The sequence below is a fragment of the Perna viridis genome, chromosome 1 (genome assembly GCF_037379345.1).
Source record: "Perna viridis isolate PV_CMFRI_1.1 ecotype Kerala chromosome 1, ASM3737934v1, whole genome shotgun sequence".
NCBI lineage: Eukaryota > Metazoa > Mollusca > Bivalvia > Mytilida > Mytilidae > Perna > Perna viridis.
The window spans coordinates 35,890,011-35,914,141 of NC_142445.1; the positions used below are offsets into that span (position 1 = coordinate 35,890,011).

The 24,131-nt window shown below is 32.3% G+C and overlaps 1 protein-coding gene and 1 long non-coding RNA gene across 3 annotated transcripts; both read left to right on the forward strand.

The window, feature by feature from the left end:
- Positions 1–1,243: 1,243 nt before the first annotated feature.
- Positions 1,244–3,606, forward strand: LOC148628553 (uncharacterized). Its single transcript, XR_015923856.1, has 4 exons — positions 1,244–1,305; positions 1,561–1,737; positions 2,463–2,568; positions 3,079–3,606. It is a non-coding gene; the product is annotated as an uncharacterized LOC148628553 (long non-coding RNA).
- Positions 3,607–6,289: 2,683 nt separating this feature from the next.
- On the forward strand, positions 6,290–22,972 carry LOC148628554 (uncharacterized). Of its 2 annotated transcripts, XM_088590095.1 has the most exons (4): positions 6,291–6,618; positions 13,743–13,836; positions 14,829–14,881; positions 15,087–22,972. In XM_088590095.1, the coding sequence occupies exons 2-4, from the start codon at positions 13,743–13,745 to the stop codon at positions 16,002–16,004; spliced, it is 1,065 nt and encodes a 354-aa protein (XP_088446221.1). In that variant the 5' UTR covers positions 6,291–6,618; the 3' UTR covers positions 16,005–22,972. The 2 variants fall into 2 exon arrangements, with proteins under 2 accessions (XP_088446230.1, XP_088446221.1); XM_088590104.1 differs by lacking the exon at positions 14,829–14,881 and having other exon boundaries at positions 6,290–6,618.
- The last annotated feature ends 1,159 nt before the right edge of the window (positions 22,973–24,131 follow it).

The following is a 24,131-nucleotide window of genomic DNA, read 5'->3' on the forward strand; positions in this document are numbered from 1 at the left end:
AAAGAGAATGTTTGGCTTATTTATTTGTTGAATTTTGACAAGGAAAATATTTATATTCCTCATATTTTGAATAAATAGAAAAAAATATACTGTATGTTGCCATTCTTAAATCTTTTATTTTCAGTTTGGGACATCTCTCATAAAAATTCCATCCAGTGGTTTTTACACCTATAGCAAAGTTACCATACTTTCAACATAAAAATTTGAGAAAAATGGCTAATAAGCAGTACAATAGCAACCTGAAGGAATCTAAATTAAACTGCTTTGTGATTTATTATGCGAAAATCAAACCAAAGTTCTTTACACAATATAATATATTCATATATTAGTTACATTCCTAAAATAATTCAATTTCGCTTCATGTCACTGTTAGTCGCTTCTTGTTTCTTAAGTTACACGCAGCGGCAGACATTCGTTTTGTTCTCACTATAAAATCGCTGCAGACAGGCCTTTCAAAATCTTCGAACATCATTCAAATTAAACGTCGTTGCAAATCGGATAATGTCGCGTAAAATTCTTTTCTAATATGACATCTTCATATCGTCAAACAGTATGTCGGTACAACCTCACCTTTAGCACCTGTGCACTGTCTCTTTTCTTTCGCTGTCGCTTTGAGACTAAACACTCATTTAAAAACGTTTCCGCGACGATTTAACGACTGAGAGATTATCTAATTAAAATCTATTTTATAAATACACACATTTAACACATACGATTACATAAATATACAACTTTAATCCAACTTCCACATGGGGAAGGTAAAACGGAACAGCCTTATTTTGGCTACGCCTAGGAAAATTTTTCCGTATCATATTACAAAAGAAATAATTTCTTCCGGTGGTACATTTGTACTCAATTTAACATGGGTTTGGCATTTATATTCCCATTTAAATAATCGAATATAAATGTCGTATCCATGTTAAAATGAGTACAAATCTACCCCCTCCACGAATTATATCTTAATTTTACAGACATTTTTTTAGATTACTGGCTGCATTGAGTGAATTTCGAACGTCAGGCGCTGTTTCGGAGGTTGCTTGTCTCTAATTAGTGAGCCCCTCTTCCGCCCGTCTTTAGTTCCGCATTTATCATATCAATGAACACTTCCTCTGAAACTGAAATTTGATATTCTCAGCCCGTGGAAACAGGAGTTCAAAATTCTCGGATTTTTACATGCCTTTTGAACTAAAATCAGACTTCCGAACGGTATTTTGTAAAAAACCATGCTGTCACATGGGGGGAGGGGGGGGGGTATCTGAATTTGAGTTTCGTGTACTCACATATGGACATATATTCCACCAAAAAGTAAGTGACACATTAAGGTGTATACAAATGAACCTGAAAATCGTAGTTTGAGATAACTCCTGACCTTCTATAAAAAAACACCAAACTATTTAAAATTTTCCCCATTTATTTGAGTATATTTTTTCATTTTGAACATGGCAGTTTGTTTTTATTTCAATTGTTTGCTATATTTTCTTGTTTTTATATTTTATATATCAAAAAATTGATTAGCAAAACGAACGAACGTTAATGATATGCATTCATTATTGTTTACAGTGCCGCCATGATGAAAATACAAATATTTTATTTAGCTCGAACACAGTTACAATAATGAAGAATTATGATAAATAACTTAAGTGTTTATCATATACCATGTATTTGTTAATTATAATTTGTCTAAATCATGTGCTGTAGTCTAAGTAAATGAGTGCAGTTCAAATTACAGGAAATATGGTACAAAAGAAACTTTCTTAAGCCTTACATGTGTACTGTATACATGTTCCATAGTCCATACAAACATTTTTTATAAAGACATGAAGAGTTGTCGTTGAGTCAATGACTGTTGATTTTCATTTAAATGAAACAGTCTGTGATACAAACTTGTTGAGCATGATGAGGGTAACACATACAAAACCTTACAAGAATCTGTTATTTGTGTATACAGTACCCCATATTTCATTTTTGAGAACAAAAATAAATTCATGTACAAGGTCAAGGAAACTCCTGTGAAACAAGTATTGCTGAACAGTTGACCAAGAGCAATCAAAAGCTATATTTAATGTTCCAATGTATTGTACGTGTAAGTCATATGAGAACATTTCATACATAACTTGAAGTAAACTACATGAATTATATGATTTGGAAATTAATCTAAACATTAATATATACATTTGTATGACCTTGTATATGACACAATTTTCAATTTTTTAAGAAGTTAATCGTGCTATATTTTTTACTTTTTTAATAGATCCTTAAATACAAGCTGTTGACTTACATTGTATATCAGTAACTAAGGATAAGGAACTAGTTTTATCAGTCATCAGATTTCTTTTGCACAGTATGTTGTCATGAACATGTACAATTATACCATAGTCATCACAGTATGATAAAAGTCTATCCATGTTGATTTTCAGAATCTCTTTCCATATTAAAAGGAAATATGTTTTGATATTTTCCAGAAAATTTTGGATGCAGCCGTCATGTTCACCTACCAATGATACAAGTTACCAGACAAGTCATACATAACAGGAAGCTTTGTTCAAATGAAGTATGATAATAGATTGTGTAGGTATTTGGGTTCTGTATACAATATTTTTATGCCTTTTTTTTTGAAAAAAAAATTAATATTGATTTGAGGTGTTCCAAAGGTAGGAACCACCTCTTTTGTTGGGAAATGTTGGAAGTAATGTGGAAAATTTTTGCAAAAATGAGGAAATTAATAGCTTGGATCCCCACTTTCAAAGTCTTTTGATTATTCACTATAAACTCTCATTAGTCATTTATTTTAGAAATGTATTTGTATTATTTCTACATGTGTAATGTAGATAGATCCCATATATGTTTATGGCTTAAAATGTAGCACTACAGTTCCCATGACACTTAAATGAAGGTTGTAACATAGACATAATATTTTAGCATAATGGGATGTTTTGTTTGAAGAAAAAAAAACATCCAATGAGCCATATAATGTAGGATTTACCTAAATAAAGGTCTACTTCAATACAGGATTCACGAATCACAATAACTTTGAATATGAGTTTTATGTATATTTATTACTGATTTTTATACTTCCAGGTCATCCATGGCATATATATGACTGAAAAAAATTCATACATGTACAATTTAGATGATCTTCAATGCTGTTCAAATCTCTGCTTACACTGTAATGAAAGCTGATATGACGCTGAAGTTTGAAAATAAATATTTTCAAAATCATATTTCTTGTGCAAATGTACAAGGTTTAAATGTGTTGTGCTTCAAAAGTAAAAGTCACTTTCATACATGTATACAATAACAACCATGTATATTTCTTGACAGTACCATCCTGGACTACAACCTAGAATCCCTTGCACTGCAAGCTGTCACTCTATCAACTGAGCTAAAAAATTACTTCTTTGTTTTCTGTAGATTAGGTTGATTATGGTCTTTTGTAAATAGTTTTACTTTATTTGTTTTTGGGCCTTTTTATAGATTGCTTAATGGTATGTGGTTTGCCCATTATTGATATCCATGTGGTGATTTCACTTGTAGAAGCTTTATCGTTACTTGCTTTGTTTTTTGAATGACTATCTCTTTTGGCAAACATAAATGGTACATGTATATAAGTTTTCTACTTATGACTAGTGAGTGCTAAATCTTTCACTACTTCTCGAACAAGTAATTTTGTGTAACAACTATTTGGCTAAGCAACTGTTGATTCTGTGAGGTAGCACTATGAAACCGCCTCAAAACGTATAAAGCAGGATCATTTCATACAGTAAAACATTCTTGTCCTGAAATGCAAGAAATAATTGCAATATGCATTGAAACCACAACCTATCAATGAAAAAAATTCCATGGGTAAATAGAATAAAATATAAACATTCACAGACATTAAACATTTTGAAAAAGAAGGATTTATTGTTGAATTTTGAGCTAATCATAATCATGCCATGTACTTGCACCTATAATTTACATTGAATTGATCTGAATTCATGGTTTCCTTGTATAAACTCTACAAGACTGGTAAATTGTGATTTTTTTTTTTTTGTTCACAAGTTAGGAGAGATGTTGAGGTGAGGATAATCATACCATAAGCTCATGATGCATCTGTTTAATAGGACATCTTATCGAAATGATAATTATTAGTCAACTGTGCTGGTAATACCTGTTCACTGATCAGAGGGGGTTGGCAACACCTCCTTTTTACAAGAAAATTAGTCATTTTCATGTGTAAAATTGACAAAACATGGAAAATAATGTGTTAGTATCACCATCACTTTGGTTTGCACCCCTCCTTTTCAAAGTGTCTGGAGCCGTCCCTGTTCACTAACCTGTAAATAGCTTTCATCATATTTTGCTTTAACCGTCTAGCATGAAACAAGTTCCCTGTTTTGAAACTATTTTAATATTCTCCATAAAAGCAATAAATAAATATATATATATAAAAAAAAAACAATACAATGCTTAGGTAGCAAACCATGTTGTACTCCAGCAATGCTAAAGGTTGTCTGGCAAGCTATTTTCTGACTTGGTGCCATCCTGGGGTATAGAGGAACGGAATTCCAACCTCTTACGTTGTAGGAGTAACAGGGACGGATCCAGGATTTTAGATAGGGGAGCACAGTAAAAATTCTGCCGAGCGGAGCAGTTTCAACTTGAAATCGCCTAAATCTACCCATGACAACCCATGCTTTGCAAATTTTAGGGGGCGCACTCCCCCACCAGAATACGCCTCCGAGTAACCAAGTCGATTTTTATGAGTGGGGTCGGGGCTATGATCACATTTGAAATAGAAAGGCAGGACAATGATATATGATTTTATATAAATACAAAGATGCAATAGGCGAAAAAGAAGGTTCTGGTTTGAATATTACATAAAAAGATCCAGGACACAAAATTTGATTATATAGCCCCCTTTTCCCCTTACGATTCAAATGGATATAGAAATTTATCATTATTTACCTGGGAGGGGGGACTGGTCTTTATGAAATCATATAAAATTTTCTTGACCCCCATGATATTTTCTTATCCCCCTTAAAAACACTTTTTTTTTAAATGTGATACCCCCTCTATTAAACATGCGTATGGAGTTTTCATGTAAGAACTCCTACATTATGCCAGTGCTTGCCGAAACTACGCAGTTTTGTATCGGGCTAGAATTCTAACACATAAACTTCTGGAACAGGGTCGTGTTGCTACAAGATTGAAGCCATTCCTATAGAAGTTTTATATTACGGTCGTCATCATGAAATCGTGGATCGCTATGGTGTATCCATCTGCGCCATGAAAACTGATTTGTTCAGCGTGTCATGGTTTTCCTTTCCTCTTTCGTCTACCCCGGACTTGACTTTTTATGAGCAATTCGGCGGGTGTATCTAGAAAAGCAGAGGACGCTTACCCTACTGGCGCACCTGGTCCATGCTCCAAGTTTATAGTGGAGTCATAGTTGCTCATTTGCTTTTGTTAATTTGTATATTTGATTTTAACAAATTTCATGTTCTTTGTACGTCTGTTTTCCATGTCTGGCCTTTGTCCCTGGATAACATTCTTCTTATTACCGTTATAACCATAGTTCCCTTCACTACTCTTTGAAGCAAAAACAGGTGAGATGTTAAAGAATTCTTACAATAAAAAATTAGTCTTCAATTCCAGAACTTGATACTTGGAAAAGTCTTATCAAAATCAAGCAGAATCAGACACAGCTCTTGAGATTCAAGATATTGGTAAGGAAATTGAATCGTCAGCAGATAAGTCGGGCCAATTTGATTTAATAACTGTAAATGTTTTAGGTCCTGATGGTTATGTTGATGTGTCAACTGTTTACCAGAGATCATGCATGTGACAATGAAATAAAATGTTTAATGGTGGTAAAATATGTTTTAATTTGACTGGTGTAATGCTCTGCTTAACTAAAAATTTGGATCCCCCTTGAAATCCGTGTGCAAAAAAATGACCCCCCCCTCTTTGAAGTTATAAAAAAACTGAACCCCCTTTTCCACTTACAGAAAAAAATGACCCCCTGGATATATGTACTTGCTTTGTTTAAATTTTCAAATAAATGTCTACGGTTTGAATATTATTTGTAAATTATTATATAAAGGATGCCGAATCTAGAGGTTTAACCTAAAAAAAACAAAGCTGTTATGCACGTGGCTAATTACAATATTCGTTATGTTTCGGCTAAGTTGACAGCCAATGAAATGAACATCTCGTTAGCGAGAACACAGCGTTACTTTTTATATTTATCGGGCATTTTTAAAGAACCCAAAGCTTTTCCGAGAGGAAATAATCGCCATTTTCTTGGGTTATATTTCTCTGTTTCCTTCCCCTTTCCCTGTGATATCCCCTGATATTCTCGATCTTCTTGCCAGTGAATTTTCTACTTTACGTGAGCGAATTACGAATTTTTTTCAAAACCTAAGGAACCATTAATAATAAAGTCTGCTAATGTAAAATTACGCCGCAAGATTCCAAGAGCCTAGTAAAAGCTGGAACTGGAACATGACATGTGACGTGACTTCACATTGGGTATATACTGTTAGTCTCCTGTTACAAAACATTTATACGACTGAATGTAGCCATTGATTGGAACAGCAAATTCTGGGATCAGGCCATGCAGGAAAGTTTTCAAAGGTGCTTAGTCATGCAGAAGTTTATTAGTTCGAGTATATGTATCTGGTCATGTACTAACTATACTAGCCAGTATAGGTTGGGTAGTTCTGCAAGGTGAAGATATTGTTTGTTTGTTTGTTGGGGTTTAACATCCAAGCAGCAATATTTCAGCTATATTCAGACGATGAACATGAAATTGATGATGAAATGAAGGTGAAATGGAAAAGGGATGGGACACAAGGACAATAGGGTCGACAGATTTTGATTGCCACTGGAAATAGGGAGAGGTGGGTAGGGTCGGGCAATTTAGCCTCCTGTGGCGGAGCCCTATGGTTCCTACTCTGGGAGTATACCACAGTAGGGTTCTTTAACGTACGAGGAATGTGGCATCTTTCTTAACACGGTAAACCACTATGGTTTGCGGTCAGGTTTTCCGTATTATAGCCCGACAACCCCAGCATGCAACACGCCAGGGGTACCCCATTCCACCACCTGGGGCACACAACCCAGTCGCTCTATGGGAAGAGCGCCCTAGCCTCCGGCTAAGGTTCTGAGCACTATTAAGTCGCCTTTTATGACAAGCTTAGCGCTGCTGCAGGCCTATTCTTTTAACACCCGGACCTGCACGGGGCGCAAGGTGAAGATATATGACATAGCATATACATTGACATACATGTGATAAAGTCATTCCTTCAAAACAGGAGATTTGTCATTTTTCAGCTGGAGATTTGGTTTGAAAACTGGAGGGTGTTTTATTGGTGTTTTTTTTTGCGGTGTAACAAGTCAAATATGTGTGAAACTTAGGCCAAAAAAATATATGTTTCAGGTTTCCCGACTGACCCTAATTTTTTCTCCCGACCTTAATACATTTTTTCTCCAAAATTGACTAAATCAGTAATTTCTGCCAATTTCCAGTATAATATGGATCATTTCTGGTAAAACCGAAAGTACATTTAAAACCAGGTCACAATGGCATTTGAATAGAAGACTGATTTTTATCACATAAATCCAAGTGTAAATACAATGAACTGATATTTTGTTCAAAATTCCTACAAAAAATAAGTGTATTGTAATAAAAGACATGATTAATAGGTGTGTATGTTAAAAATTAAACTTTCTACTTAAAACCATACACTTTCATGACTTAAACATGATGCTATTTTATAAATATAGGCTCAACTTTAGTTGAGAAAAAATAAAATGAAAGAAAAAAAAAATGAAAATGCCTACAGACCTACCCTAATTTTGGGAGGAATGTAACCCTAAACAGACATATTATTTTTAGCCTTATGAAAACCTTGCATTAAGTCTGTTTCCGTGAGAAAAAATGCTGAATACTCTTAGATTATTTGAATAGTTAGAATGACCGTTTTGATGGATTAACACTTGAACATTTTAAGGATTTTATTTATCAATGGCAATTTTTACATAGCAAGAACAACATAAACAGAAATAATTTTAAATTTAAAAGTGTGATCATTACTATATAGCTACCATTAAATAAATAATTTTCATTTATAAATTGTCACTACAATATCTACTACTGCATAAATATGCATCAAAATGATTTCATTTCAAATAGTCATTACTGGCTTGACACCACTTTAACTTTGACTTCCATGCATCATTGAATTTGGAATAGTACTATGCTTCTTGGCAGGAGGTGCTGAAGATGAAACATTACATTTTGGCATTTTGACAGTTGATAAGAGAGCTCAAAATTGAAAAAGTCACATAGTTCCTTCATTGACTTGTATAAAAAACAAGCCATACTTTAAGTCAATTTCATTTTCAGTAGATGCAATGTCAGTGTTTCCATAACCATCAAAAGATCAAATGCTCCACATCAATATTTTCACAATGAGTTCCAATAGGTAATAAATCATTTAATCATTTAAGCGTGTGCCACTAAAACTTTGGATAATTATTAATCATCTGTTGTTATATAATCATCACACCTTTTAACAGAGTTAGAAATAGTAGCCTGCCTGCCAGCCCAAGACTGGGTATTTTTTGGCAGGACTGGCTAATTTTAGCAAAAATTTTTATATAGCCATATAGTAAATATATGGAAAAAATGTATTCAGGACTGGCTAGAATTTGAGTGAGTTTCCTACCCTGCTTTTAAATTACATCTCATAGATAACCACTTAAGCTCTAAATTACTGTTTATGACCCTAATTCATCGGTGTACCTGAGATCAACTGGAGATGTCATTTTTTCGATCCCCTCAGGTTTTTTTCTTTTTGTTTATGGTATAATGTTTGGAAATCAGTAGATTTTCTGTTTCAACGATAGAACGGTAGAAGATTCTAATTCTGGTAGAATTGAATTACCGCTGGTAGGTTCATATGTATGACATAGACAATAACAGTGTATTGATAAACATTATATGGATGAAGCTTAGAACTGTGGTAAAACACTAGGCTTTGCTGAGTGTTTTTTTTTCTGATTTGTACTCAGTTCCTATATTGGTTTTTTTTTTTCTAGTCCATATATTGTTGTTGTCTTTATACTGTAATCCAAATCACTTTTTAAATAAAATTTTAATTTTCATAGGATGTGTTTATTACATTTCTTTCCCACTAGTACCCCTCCCCCCAATAGTGACAATACAATATACTGTCAATGCATTTTGGCTGCTCTACAATATTGAACCGTTATTCTTCCAAGTCCAATTAAGCATGTTGCATTGAACTTTCTAAATTTTCAGCTACTCATGTACTGTTATGTGAAATTAATTAGGTTAGAATATGGCAGATGTATTGTGATGTTTTTAGGGGGAACCTAATCAGTTATTCTGTACGAAGAGAGCATTTTGCTATTTTAAATATATGCTAAGAACAGAACATTTTAAAAAAATTCTTACTAAGTATATATGTATGAAATTATCCTGGATGCAATTGACATTTATGAAAAGATGTATAAAGTTAATAGTACACATGACATTAAATTAAAGCTCTTACCAAGGTTTTTAAGGTTGGGCTATTTTGTTTTTATGACTCACTTGGTGTCCGTTGTCGTGGACAAATTTTAAAAAATCTTCTCCTCTGAAACTACCAGACTGACAGGTTTTAAACTTGACATGATTGTTCCTTAGGGTGCTGTGCACAAAATGACGGTTGGGATTTTTGATCCATTATCCATGAAAAAACGTGGCCACCATTACTAAAAATAGAACATAGGGGGTCAGATGGCAGTTTTTTTGCCAATAATTAAAAAACCGTTGCCTTTAGCAAATTTTTGGCAGGGATTTTATTCTTCAGCATCATGAGATGGACCTATGCTGAAATTTTCAAAACGACTCATCAACTGATGTAGGAGTTACGGCCCCAGCAACAGTTTTTTTTTTGCATTTTTCACATGTGCAATTTCTCAAAATCCATTGCACAGAATTCAATTAAAATTGGCATATATGTTCCTTAGGGTATCCCACACAAAATGACCATTTGGATTTTTTATTTGTGGAAAAACATGGCTGCTGTTACTTAAAATAGAACGTAGGAGTCAGAAGGCAGTTTTTTGCAAATAACTCAAAAACCATTGCCTTAATAGCAAATTTCTGGCAGAGGGGAAAATTGTTAAGCATCATGAGAAGGACCTATGCCGAAATTTTCAAAACCATTCATTAACTAATGTAGGAGTTATGGCTCCTGAAACAGTTTTTTTGTTGTTTGTTTTTTCACATGTACAACTTTGAAAATCTTCTTCTCTAAAACCATTTAAGGTCATTGAATGAAAATAAGCATAATAGTTCTTTAGTGTATTGTGCTCAAAATAAATCTTGTGATTTTTAATCCGTGAATAGATATGGCTGCCTATACTAAAAATGGAACTTAGGGGTCATAAGACAGGTTTTTGAAAAAAATTCAAAAATTGTTGCCTTTGGCAAAATTCTGGTTCAGGTCATGAAAATGCTATGAAAAGCATTTCTTGCATTTGACAATTTAGTTGAATTTAACTTAGTCTGTCTCATTCTCAAGTTTTTCAAATAAGCAAATGGTTTACCAGGTGAGCGATTCAGGCTCTCTTGAGCCTCTAGTTAAAAATCAGGTCCCAATTTATACAAGACAAGACAAGATTTATTGATAGCCTCAGACACAGAAGGTGTACAAGAGGACAAAGCACACAAACATGTACATAAATAAGACAAATACACAGATACAATACACAGAATCATTCAGTATCATAATATATATGCAATACAAATACACATTTATATGACACATAATTGTAGTATTAGCAATTTTTTGTATAATTGAACTTCACAGAGAGACAGTGACCCACCAAATTAAAATATATATTCGGGTGCTTTGAGTAATAATCTGGGATGTAATGAGATCTTAAATACTTAACCATTGGATTATTACACTGGAAGAATATGTAAAATTCATCTCCCACCCCTTTTTTTTTTTACAAAAATTACATATTCCTTGATTCAGTGGGACTCCAGACCACCTCCCAGTTTACAGATGCTTAGCAATATTATTTAAAGATAAAATTATTATTACTCACCTATAAGCTGTTATTTACTTGAAAACATCATATTCTTAATAATCATAAATTAAATCCTAACTCCGTAGATAAAACAAAATGGGTCATAATTTCCTTTTGATTAAGATTAAGAGAGACCGTGTAAAAAGTTCAGAGGGTCATTTTTACATTTCAAAAAGTTTGAATGGTAAATTTAATGGGCCTTTTACTCCCATTTACTAAAATGTAAGGACCAGGAAAAAGTGAAAGGACGTTGATCCAAATCCAAAAAAGATTATCCACATACATGTACATTTATCAAGTCCATCCTTGCTTGTCAAACATGAACAATTTGCATGTAATGATGATGTACGCAAAATAACAAAAATGGTACAACAATTATGATATTTTGGCTGGGTATATTGGTGTAATAAACACTTTTATCTGATTCACACCACTGGAATAAACTGAGGCACTGTTGTAGAGCCATTCATTAATCTGTCAACATATTGCATGTGTTCTTCCTAGGGGCATAGATTTTTTTTATTTTTCTTATACAAAACTTGCCAGGTCACTTTGAATTGATTGCTACTTTTATTCATAGTGAATAAGGAGCTAATTGCTTTGCCTTTCACCATCATATGTGATAATTATATACATCTACATCTAAATGTTAACTGCATGTAGGATACCAGTTGGTAGCAATGCCAGAGATAGGTCACTTTCAACTACTCTTATGAAGATAATAATAGGGAAATTATATTTAAGAGTCGTGGATGTATTTATGTTTGCTAAGGTAGGAATTTATATATACTTAAATAGCTGTCTTTGTAAGAATCATGCAAAATCTGAAAAATGTGATACATCCCAAAAAAAGGGTTCATATTTTTATTTTTGTAATTAAGTTGTTTTATGGGTGTATATTATGAAATGTGAAATTATTCATTCCGATCTTGTCTGCTCTTGGGAGATAATCAACATTGAAAATCCAGTAGATTCTATTGTATTTGAGTGTCATTTACTGGGTTATCTCCCTTAATTTTGAAATCTATACAATGCATTCTGTATAATTTTTATCTCCTATGAGCACAGGTTATATGAAAAACCCAATGTTAATTTCTGTTTACTAAAGCATTTTAAACAAAATATAAAAAATAAAAATATGTAGGGTTTCCAACCACGAATCACATTTTGCATGATTCTTAGCTGGAGTGTTACTTAATTTACATATATCATCATTGTCCACTTTTTGGAAATTATTTTGACTTGTCACATTTCAGTTTTAGTTGATTTCTTGTTTTTACATGAATATGTAAATGTATGATAATGTACATTTTTGTACTTGATAGTATTACATATTAAATAAGAGCTAGAGGACCATTTCATTTTAGAAATACACATCAGTTGTGTTACATTTCATTGAGTTTTAAGTACTGTACATGTGTTGATTGCCTAAAGTAAAGTAAAAAAGTATAAGAAAGATTAAAAACTTAAATACTTAGTATAGAACAATATATTTAGTCTTATTGATAATTACTGTACATGTGTACATGTGTACATGTGTACTTCAGACTGATTGACGCCCTCCTTAAAATTAATTTGTGGCCAGATGGAGTGACTGATTAAGAATCTTGTTGGCAATATCATAATTATGATTGGCTTCAGACATGTGTTAGATCAACAGACCATAGCATGTTTACTGCTATTTCTTGTAGGATGCCATAAATGACCTCAGGGCACACACATTTCTTGTCATTGATTTTTAATCCTCATATTAAACTTTATAGCACAGCACTGGTAGCAAGATAGCACAGTACTGAGGTCAATACTGCAGTGCTTTAAGGGCCTGGGGAGAACACTGCTTCAGTTGTGAATAAGAATGAATATACTTGTACAGGAGACTACTGGGGAGATATTAGAGGGTCCATAGAAACACCCAAGAATACCCCATGACATTATAGAAAAATCATGATAATTATAGAAAACATGTAATTTCTATTGAGATGTGATATTTAATGATAGATAACAATAAAACCTATCACAGAAATTACCGCCGTAATTATCGCCACAGATTTGCTTGACTGAACACTGTAAACCTGACCATGACATTAAGGAAATGCAGCGCATGGCCAGCGCTAAACTTATCCGTTTACATTACAAACATTTTCTTATTGATACAGCGCAGTGATCTTAGTCAACATGCATCAAAGAAAACAAATCGATGCATACTTAGCATTGTGTAATTGGTCACATTGATAAATTCCGGGTGTTTGTCGAAAAAAAAAAATCCAGAAAAAACTGAATAAAAACATTATCTTTCATCAAATAAAACACATTTCAATCAATTTGGTAGTTCAAATGTATATTTTGATGTATTCTGGGGTGTTCTTGGGTATTCTTGTGTATTGGTATGGTCCGATGTTAGAGACTTATAAGAGTTCTAAGTCACAGATGTTTAAATACCTGTACTTATAATACATACATGTACTTTTGCACTTAACTATTTCTTACAAATGTATATGTACAGTATATATCCATCAATCAGTCAGTCTATTTTTACAATGTAGATCTTGTACATTTATTATATAGATCAACCAATGTACATATGTAAATGTTGCTAAATAGATGTGTATGGTACAAATGTCTTAATACAAATTAACTTTTTTTTTCAGATGTTTCTCAGGTCTCTTTTTAAAGCCTTACAAAACTGGTTACCTATACCATTCCTTATTCCAGGGCTTGTGTATATTTTCTTTGTCACTTTATGTAAGTATGAGAATACACCTTCATGTTTCACCAGAATCAACAAATAAAGAGAACATTTTCTATACAATTTTGGTAAAATGAGTTAACATTTCTTTGAAATATACTGCAAATGAACATTTCAAGGGCAGATACATGTAACTCTGTAAGAAAAAACCTTAATTTAAAAAAAAAATTCCAAGTATATCCAGTTATGCAGAGAACAAATTGTGGTCATTCCAAAAAGCGAAGACTTTCTTGAGTGAAATTATATAGTGAGATTGGTGGGTTTTTGACATGAATGTTTCAGATTTTTCTCATTTTGCATGTTTCTTAGAAGAAGTTGTACTTACACTACTCCTAATTCCTAATTTAGTCACTGTGGGTAAAATATAAAGTAGACTTATGGTAAGGGACATAACTCTTGAAATCATTGTTATGCTTGTATCATAATCAGTTATGCCTAAGCCTATCAAGCTTTCATTTGAAACAGAAATAAGTCAGTCCAAGTTACTTTGATGCCTTACATGACATTTTTGTAAATGCCAATGTTCCAATGATTTGTAAGAGTTGTGTCCCTTACCCTAGGTCTACCTCCTTAAATGCTATTATATTGTCATTTGTCTTTACCTGGATACAATAAAGAACTTTAAGATACATGAAGTAATGAAACTGAACTCGGAAATTTTTAGATAATGAAGACAGTTTTGACTAAAATAATATTCAGGGTAGTGGGTTATATAATATACATCAGAAGGGCACACATCAGAAAGGCTGAATGAGGGAGACACAACAGGAAAAGGGGCATTGCAATTCTTTTATTTACCCTGATATTGCCATTTGTTATACAGACTTTCTTTTTGACTTTAGCCTCGATTTTATCAGTTCAGAAATTTTGTTATTTCCTCTCATTTAGGCTCGCTTGGACACTGGACACAATAATTAGTTTATGTGAAATTTTCTTTTCAAACTGATACATACTTTTTTATGCTAATTTGAAATACTTTATTTAATAGTGAGTCTTCAAGATTATGTGTTTAAAGATGGATGGACTGATATTAAGATTAAGGTGAGTTTAATGAAAATAACCAACCAAAAAATACAGGATTAATAAAAGCAAAAGAAAAAAAAACTAACATCAACAACAGCGACAACAACAAAATGTGAACTACATGAATGTTGTCAGAAGAGGACACCAAGTATCAGTATGTGCTGGCATCTTAATCTTTTCAGTGTTTAATTATAAATGTTTTTTTTTTTTTTTTTTTTTTCAGAAACCAATTCCACCGTATTTACTGACAGGAAAAGAACCTTTTTCTAGTATCAATAACACAGAAGGACTGACTCTAGTTACTGCTTATTTTAATCTTGGCACATTTAAAAAAGGTCCTATTATTAAATTTAGTACAGAGACATACTATGAATGGATGAAGAATTATGGATACATAAATAACACAGTCATTTTGTACACAGACTTACCAGATTTAGGTCTTCAGTTTAAGGCAGTGCGGTCAAAGTTTCCAAAAAATATGACACTGGTGTTTATTGTGCAGCAAACAGATTTTTGGGCATTTCAAATCCAGCCAAACATATATAAAATTTTCAAACAAGACGGGTACCCTCAGTATTATCCAAACACAGTTTTTCCTGGGTACTCCAGTGCAATGCATGTAAAATATGATGTTATTGATAAAGCTATAAGGGAAGGATTAGTAAAGACAAAACATTTAGCTTGGATAGACATAGGTTACTTTCGAGGTGAACAGGAAGGAATTTTTACTCTGGAATTGCCAGAGGATTTCAAAGATGACCATATTGCATACTCACAAATAAATAGATTCAGAAAAGAAGCTACGCCATGGGCCATGGTTTTCGACAACATGGTATTCCTGGCAGGTGGTATTTTCATGGGTAGACCAGAATATTTACTTCTATTAGTTGAGGACTATAAACAGGCAGTTCACGACATGATGCAAATGAAAATAATGAGTACTGACCAACAAGTATTGTATTTCATGTATTCACATCGGACTTCGTTCAATGTTAGAGTACCTATACAACGTTACTACAGTGTTAATAGACAACTGTGGTTTTTTCTTGGAGAGCTGAGTAAAGAAAATAGCCTTAAAAAGATCAGGTTTAAAAAAAGCTTGACAGATCATATGCTGTATACTTATATAAGTGGAGTATGATTTTATTTTAAGGGCTATAAGATGTCAAATGTTCAAAAATGTAGTTTTAATTATAGTAGCTACTTTCTTCTTTTTCATGATAATGGAGTAGTAAGGGAGGACAGAATTTCTATTTGACTAGGCAGTGGTGGATCGAAAGGGGGTACAGGGGATTTACACCCCCCTTTTATTTGAAAAAAATTGTCCTTTTCATGTATAAAATTGATCAAAAAACTTTAAAAAAAGAAAATAAATAAATAAAAATCAGCATTAAAATATATAAAAAATATGTTTTGAACCACAAATGCAATTTTTGCTTTATCTAAAATTCCGGCATTTTGTTATTGTTTGTCTTTTTTACTGAGTTAGTGATGAAAAAAGAAGGGATGTCATTCATTGCAATATGAAGTTCTTGTAAAGTAAAATTTTATGTACATTGTACTTCTAATCTTCTTTTGCTATTTAAAGGAGAAAACCATGTTATTGTGCAAGTCATAAATATCGAAATTAATCTGTTAAATATTCATGAAAATTAAATTGAAACAAAATAATTTCCTTTTCTTAATTAATTAATCGAAATTTATTATTAGGAAATTTGAATTTCCCGCGCACTTATGGGCGCCACTATGATTGGTTGAACTGTGACGTCACGAAGTTGGTTTGTAAAGTGAAAGTAAATAGGAAATTGATTGCTATGTCCGAAGAAATCGCAAATTTGGGACTTTTCCCCTATAATTTCAACCCAAAATTAATAGAAGAGATTGAGGCACAACAAGTAAGCAATGTCAGACATTGACGAACAAAAGGATTTGCAGCCAGATGACTATCTCTACTTGATGCTGGATTACCAACTGTCAAGAGACCACGATTATACTCCAAGTCACCTCAGATTGTTTGCGGTTTTTTGTATTTTGAAATGTTCCCTATTATCTCACAATTGAAGAGGTGAAATAACATGATTTCCCGCCATATTTTTGGTTCCCTGCTAATTTATTACTTTATGTGGTTAGACTCTTATTAAGTACCAGCTGTAGCATTTTCATTCGGAACTTCTGGTTTTGTCTTTTACTAAAGGTAAAGAGCAGAAATATGGCGGGAAATCATAGTATTAGTAAGTAAAATCTTATGGCTACTTCCGAAGAATGTTCATGTTGCTGGTAAAAAAAAAACACTTTTAGAACATTTCTTTTTATTTAATCATTCGTGCAATCGTAAGCTTGAAAATTCATCGTGTTTTGGTGATTAGGTAAAAATGATCGTAGAAATATTTACAGAATATTCTTTGTTTACATATTATTTGCAGTACTTGTACCCGTATCAAACTGACTTAGTGACGTCACGAGCCGGTAGGAAGCTATCGTTAAAAATCAATAAAATCAGGCTATGATCTTCCTTACCGCTATAACCTTGTTTCCCTTGATTACTCTTTCAGATAGAAGAGTTCTGCAAGATGGTTATCCACTTATATTTCAAGGATTTCAAACTTTGCATAGCCTTGAGCATTTTATAAAAGTGCATTTTGCATTAAAGGTTATTTATTTTTGTTTACGTGGGAATGATTTATCATAAGAGCCTAACTTAATGCAAAGGTGGTCTTTCCCTTTAATTTGAATTTTAGACATCCAAGATATCGTTTATTTTTAAAAATGATTATTTGGGACTCTTGTTATTTTGCATTCTGTCTGACATAACTTCTTGATGACAGACCTGGGATAATTAAAAATATAATTGTAATTAGTTGTAATTATTTACAATTTTTCAATTGAATTACTTTCTTTGTTTCTGGTGGAAACTTGGTTCCCTTGATTACTCTTTCAAGTTGATGATGAATTTTTGTTCACACCATTCTGCTTCCTATTAACTTGCACCTCCATGTTGCCATAAAGGTCTATATTTGAGCTATTATTTAATCCATTTCATTCTTTAGTTTACTGGTTAATATAGGTAGTTACTTCGTGTTTGAATATAATTTACTTATACCTTATTTGTTATTGTTTTTTTTTCAAGTCCATTAAGTGCCTATTTTGAACCATACAATTTTTAGTGCTCTGTAGTAATTAACAAATGTGTAATAGGTAATTTTTTTTATGCAGTCGATATAGTTTCGCTTTTTACCCTTTTGACCTTAGGACGCTCCTCTATGGAAACACAAATCACCTAATTGCAAGTATATTTCCAGATTGGCCAAATGCTGCTATCTTAGTGGCATTAAAAAACTGTATCGAAAATTTGACATTGCGTGCCATGTGTTATTTTCTTGAAAGAAATGTAGAAACTTAGGAAAAGAAAAAAATTTTAATGTGTCAGCTTTTTTTTTTTTAAAGATAGTACTTGTTTTAATATGAAAATGGTAAGAAAAATATAAATCATTCTTTTAATGTTTGTTTATAACAAAATTGTGTCAGGTTGTCCTGCATTTCCTGTAAATAATTTTTGCCATAGAAGTCTAGATAAGCAGTGGATTAACTATTGTATGAATTTTAGTTTTCACAAATTCTGGCATATCAGGGTTGTATATACGCAATATTGAATAGTTTTTAAAAAATAAACTGATAGTTGATGTGCTAAATTTTGACCCGAACATTAATTGGTTGCTTTCTTTAAATGAAAAACAAGCTGAACTTCAGACTGTTTTTTTTTTTCAATAGATTGGCTTACCCCTTGTATGAGATTTAGAGCAGTTATTTTTTGGGGGCTGATTTAAAAATTGAAATGCATTATGATTTTTTTTGTATTATTTTGGTCTAGTTAGACCTTTGTTGATCTCTGTAAGTATTTTCTACATACTTGATTTAGGTGATGGTGCATTTAATTTTATTGCTTTTCACCATTTATGTCCCGTCTTTGTTTTCTGATGATTTTAATTATAGCTAAAAAATGAAGAAAAAACGTCAGATAAACCATTGAAAAGGACTAAAAATACTTAAATATTTTGCTAAATTCCTTTAATTTCATTATTTGATACTCCTTGAAAATACAATTGTAGCAAAAATATCAATCTGCTGATCACATAATTTAAAATTTATGTTGAAATAGCAATAAATTTTGGATAAAATCTGTCTGATAAATAGAATTATCAATTGGTTATTGTGAATAACCAAAATATGTAAAAAAAAATGCATCAAAATTGTGTTTTTCCTTTTGTGCCACAACTCTTTTGCGCCAGTTTACTTTTCGATTTTTGTACTTAAATTGCACCAATGAATTAATGATCCTGTTGCACCAGAATACATGCAGGTAAATTTATATTTGATGTTGTTTTAGTGCTATATTAGATGTAGTTATTGTATCTTATTTACATTTTTTTTTTTAAATCTCTTTATAACTGGTTGTTCATCACATTTTGGCAAGTATAATCATAAAAATATAAGAAATATAAGACTTTCATTTTAGTTTAAAAATGTAAATATAGACCCTCCTTTTTCTGGGCTTGAGAGTTAATGTTAAAAAAAGTTATTTAAATATAGCATGCATTTCTAATTCATTTTCTTTATGTTATGGTCGTTTCATTTTAGATTTTTACCTTTTTGATATTTAATTTCCTTATTTATATTTGGCGCAAAAGGTTGTCTTTTTCTGGCCGAAAAGTACTACATGAAAAATTAAAAAAAAAAAATTTTTTGGTGCAATTTAACTGATATTTTATCCATTTGGTGAAAAAGGACAGTGCCCTTAAGATTCAACTTGTGCTTGTACAGAATACTTGTTAAATCTAGGTGTTCTTTGGCAGATGTGATAATATTTTTGGTCATTCACTTGTTCCAATTTTTTTATCCTATCATTAGTTTTGTTGCCAAAGACTGATAAGTCTATCTTGTAAGAATAATTTTTTTCTGCTTTTTAGTGGATTTCTTATTGTAAAAATCAAGATTTTACTGTTACAAATCTTCATTTCACTTTATTTACTGCCCATTTTGCCCATTTGTGGTTATCTGTTGTTCCTGTTAAATCCCTTGGCCCTGGTACCACAAAACTTGAAATATTACTTAAGTCTGAGAATATTCTTATCTATTTGTGACATCATGTTATCCAAAGCTTTTGATTGAAATAAACACGGAGGTTGAGAATACTCTTAGATCTAAGTATTTTTCAAGTTTTGTGAAATTGGGGCCTGATCCTTTCTGGTTTCATTTTCAAATAGAAATCTTCACTAACTGATTGCCTATATGCCCTTGTACATATACATGTATAGTAATGTGTTAAAGTACTTATTGCCAGTGATCCAATAGTCAAAATGTTTGACAGAGGTAAGGACCAATTTTTTGCACAAAAAAAACATTTGGGTTGAAATTATGATTAAAAAACATTTATTAATCATTTAAGTCAGTACACATTTTCTGTGTTAATAGTACTATAAACCCGGTTTTAAGATGAAAGAGATGGTTTTCACTGAAATGGAGCCTCTATTTAACTCCTGATGGGACACGGCATGCAAAATCCTACCCTATTTAAGTCTGGCTGGGACACAGAGTGTAACACATTTTTACTGAATTATTCTCTTTTTGCTCAACCCATTTACCATGTAGAAATACATTAAAGTATGATGTAATATCTTCTGAAGTAGATCTCCATGTAATTAGAATTTAGAATGGGATTTGCGTACCTAAAAATAAATGCTCATAAAAACTCTTGGATGCCTTATTTTAGTATATTGATTGGTATCTTACCCATCATGTTGTCAGTAAGATGTATTTTATATTTTGTATTTTTACATTTTTTATTCTGTATCTAAGGTTTTTAAGTATAAAATACCGTTGATATCAGTATGACATAGTACTTTTTTTACATGTTAGTAACTGATGTATTTTCATGTTATATTCTTTTGGTGTAAGTTGTACCACTATCAGTATATTTACTTAATATTACATGTCAAAATCTGTGTCTCATGCAATATCAACCCAAGACTCCTATATCACCCCAGAGGCCACCACCCGTGGGGTGATATAGGTCGATGGTTGATACCACTTGTGATACAGATTTTTTATATTTTTTGGCATGTCATGTTCATTATTTCATATAGTTCAACTATACTTCAAGTATGGTCTGCGATATAGGGTATTCTATATATATATATATATATATGTCTAGGTGTGTGATATAGGGTATTCTATATATGTCTAGGTGTGTGATACAGTGTATTCTATATATGTCTAGGTGTGTGATATAGGGTATTCTATATATGTCTGGGTGTGCGATATAGGGTATTCTATATATGTCTGGGTGTGCAATATAGGGTATTCTATATATGTCTGGGTGTGCCATATAGGTATTCTATATATGTCTAGGTGTGCAATATAGGGTATTCTATATATGTCTAGGAGTGCGATATAGGGTATTCTATATACATGTATGTCTGTGGGTGCGATATAGGGTATTCTATATACCGGGTATGTCTAGGTGTCCGATGTAGGTCTAGAGGTGTGATATAGGGTTAAAACTTATGATGCATTTACAAAAAAGGTATATTTCGATCTAAATATAGGATCTATACTTTTATATCCATGTTATTTATGTTATGAATTCCTATATTCAGTGGTTATGTATGTAGCATTGGTTAAAGGTTGTATTTATTAAAAAATAGAGCCCTTTGTAATGAGCTACAAATACTGCTCAGGATATTAGCACAAAAGTCTATTGATTCCAAATTTTAACATAACAACATGCAAAAAATTCAAAATATAATGTCAGTCAGGTAAATAAAATAACTAGCTTTTTAACTAATGCATCATATTGTAATATTGTAATATAGTCTTCTTTCTTCTTTTGTCCGTCCAAAGGGCTCAAAGCTCAAACGTTTCCCACATATCTGAATATTCAGTGGATTTACCTAGGTTATTATATATACAGGTTACATAGTATTTTTTAAAATTTCTTTCTAAAATTTTTGCATAATACGAAAGTATTTTTGTTTGTGAATGTACATTTCATAGTTTATTGAATCTGATACACTGTAATCATGTACATGTTTAGGGTGTCAGTATCTTTGTTTTCATTTTATTATGACAATCATATTTACATGATGATAAGGGGGGTTTTTACAACCTTGAATACCAATGCAGGTCTGTCACGGGCGATGTTAGTGGTTAGTAGAACCAACTGGTGTTGGTGGCTGAGTCCACCTTTCCAGATACCTGCCTGCAGAACTTGGTCAGAGTATACTTTACCAGCAGCTGGGCTGCAGTGTTGATGCTCTGGCTTACTCCCAGACCCCAGGTGGGTCCACGAGCATTTCCCCACTCCAACTGTATGTCAACTTGTAGAGTTTTCATTTTTTCTTACAATTATACTTGCATGCAGTGCCATAACAATTTATACTAGTTGTAACAGGTGATTAGTGTCACCAGTTAATGTGATTTTACAATAGTTTGTCAATAAGTGCCTCTGTAATTTGAATTTGTCACTAAATAATTGTGAAATTGTCACCTTTCATTGGCTGATAAAGGTGTGAAAACTGATGTCACATACAGAATAACATGTTAGCATATTTTTGTCTGACCATGTGAGGTCTGAATTAGTGTAATGTTATTGTCTGTTAACATTCCTGTTAGGTTAGAATATTTTACTAGTGTTTTGCTTTTACATCTCTCTACAATACAAAGTATTCTAGAACCCTGTTACCCAAAGTTTTATCCATACCTATTAACCCACCCACATTTGTGGAGGGGGGAAGATTTAGAAATGTAAAATTTTAGGGAGGTATATATATCTAGCAGATAATTTATATAGATTTATATAGTAGGTAAATCTTTCAAACAACTGCGTCCAGGTGTTCAATATATTTTTATTTTTGGTACATTAAGTATTTGTATTTTGCATTCCTTTTTTGTTTACATTCTTTATTGTTACTTTGGTTATGAGGAAATGTGTTCTTAAATACAAAAAAAAACAAAACAAACACATTTGTGGGCATTTTCTTGTTCATACTTTCAGTATCTTTAAACTGTCAATAGAATTGTTTTTTTTAATATTAAAAACGACCTTAGACCATACTTGAATTTTGATGTGTACGCAGAAACAACTGACCACAGGTAGACATGCCACCCCACTAGAACACATAATTATTTTGACTTCAAACCAACCAGTCGTCACTCTAATCTCCTGAGCAAAGTAGCAGAGACTACCAATTTAAGTCTCTAGAGTGAAACACTACATATCTATCTTAAGGAGACAACTACTGTATATGGTATATGATTTGGTGCCATCAATTCTTGATTTAACTGTTGTGAATTGAGTTGACTGGCAATGCTTCAGCTGAGACAATTAATGAGACAGTTACTTGGAGACCATCAAATCATGAATGATGACAGCTAATCTTCAACTACAGTGCAGTTATCTCCATTCTAATGAAATCATCATATACATATATAAAAAATGATAATCTTTCAATAATGTCTGCATATATGCAAAAATAAATAGAGGTCAACCATAACCTGAGTTTACAAAGTCATGGATAAAATTTGACAGTTTAACAAATGCAGCATCAAAACTTGATTTTTGTCCCTATTATACAACTATAAAATATAAAAGCATATGCAATAGAGGTCTTCAAAGTACTTTAGACGGTTACTTCAGTGTATAATCCATATTATAATTTAACAATGATTTGCCAAAGTCCCATATGTCTATCAATTTTAGCTTTCATTCATGCCCATTTTCACTGGCAGTCTTAAATAAATGCAAAAATACCAATCAAATCCTATAAATATTGCGAATTTCAGTATGGTTGTACACATGTTTTATTGAGTAACCTCTCATTAGAAATATTAGAACCAAACACATGAATATGACAACAAGAAGCCAAATCCTGCATTAATTAGTTTTTTTCCAAGTATGTCAAAGGAGCTTAATACAAGGAATGAAGCCTCGGTGTTTTTGGACGTTTTGAATTTTGTCTTACTGCTGAGTTCAGTAAATAATCTATGATCTGCACATAAATATAGAAAAAATATAGTGTCTAAATTTTATAAGGATTGGTACTTAAATGTTTATCTTCCAATCTGAAAGAAAGAAGTATTGGCAAAATAAAGGTAGGGTTTTACTAGGCAAACCTACTTTAGGAGTACAGTATGTATTTTACTACCAGCACTTCAATAAACAAGTTTTTTTTTCATCTTTTTACACTTAAAGCCATAACCTGTTCTTTATCTT

Excerpts from the sequence above, each read along its gene's own strand:
- LOC148628554 (XM_088590095.1), top strand. The coding sequence starts at position 13,743 with ATGTTTCTCAGGTCTCTTTTTAAAGCCTTACAAAACTGGTTACCTATA. Across the intron at positions 13,837-14,828 it reads TATTTTCTTTGTCACTTTAT|TGAGTCTTCAAGATTATGTG; the intron begins GTAAGTATGAGA and ends TTTATTTAATAG. Across the intron at positions 14,882-15,086 it reads GGACTGATATTAAGATTAAG|AAACCAATTCCACCGTATTT; the intron begins GTGAGTTTAATG and ends TTTTTTTTTCAG.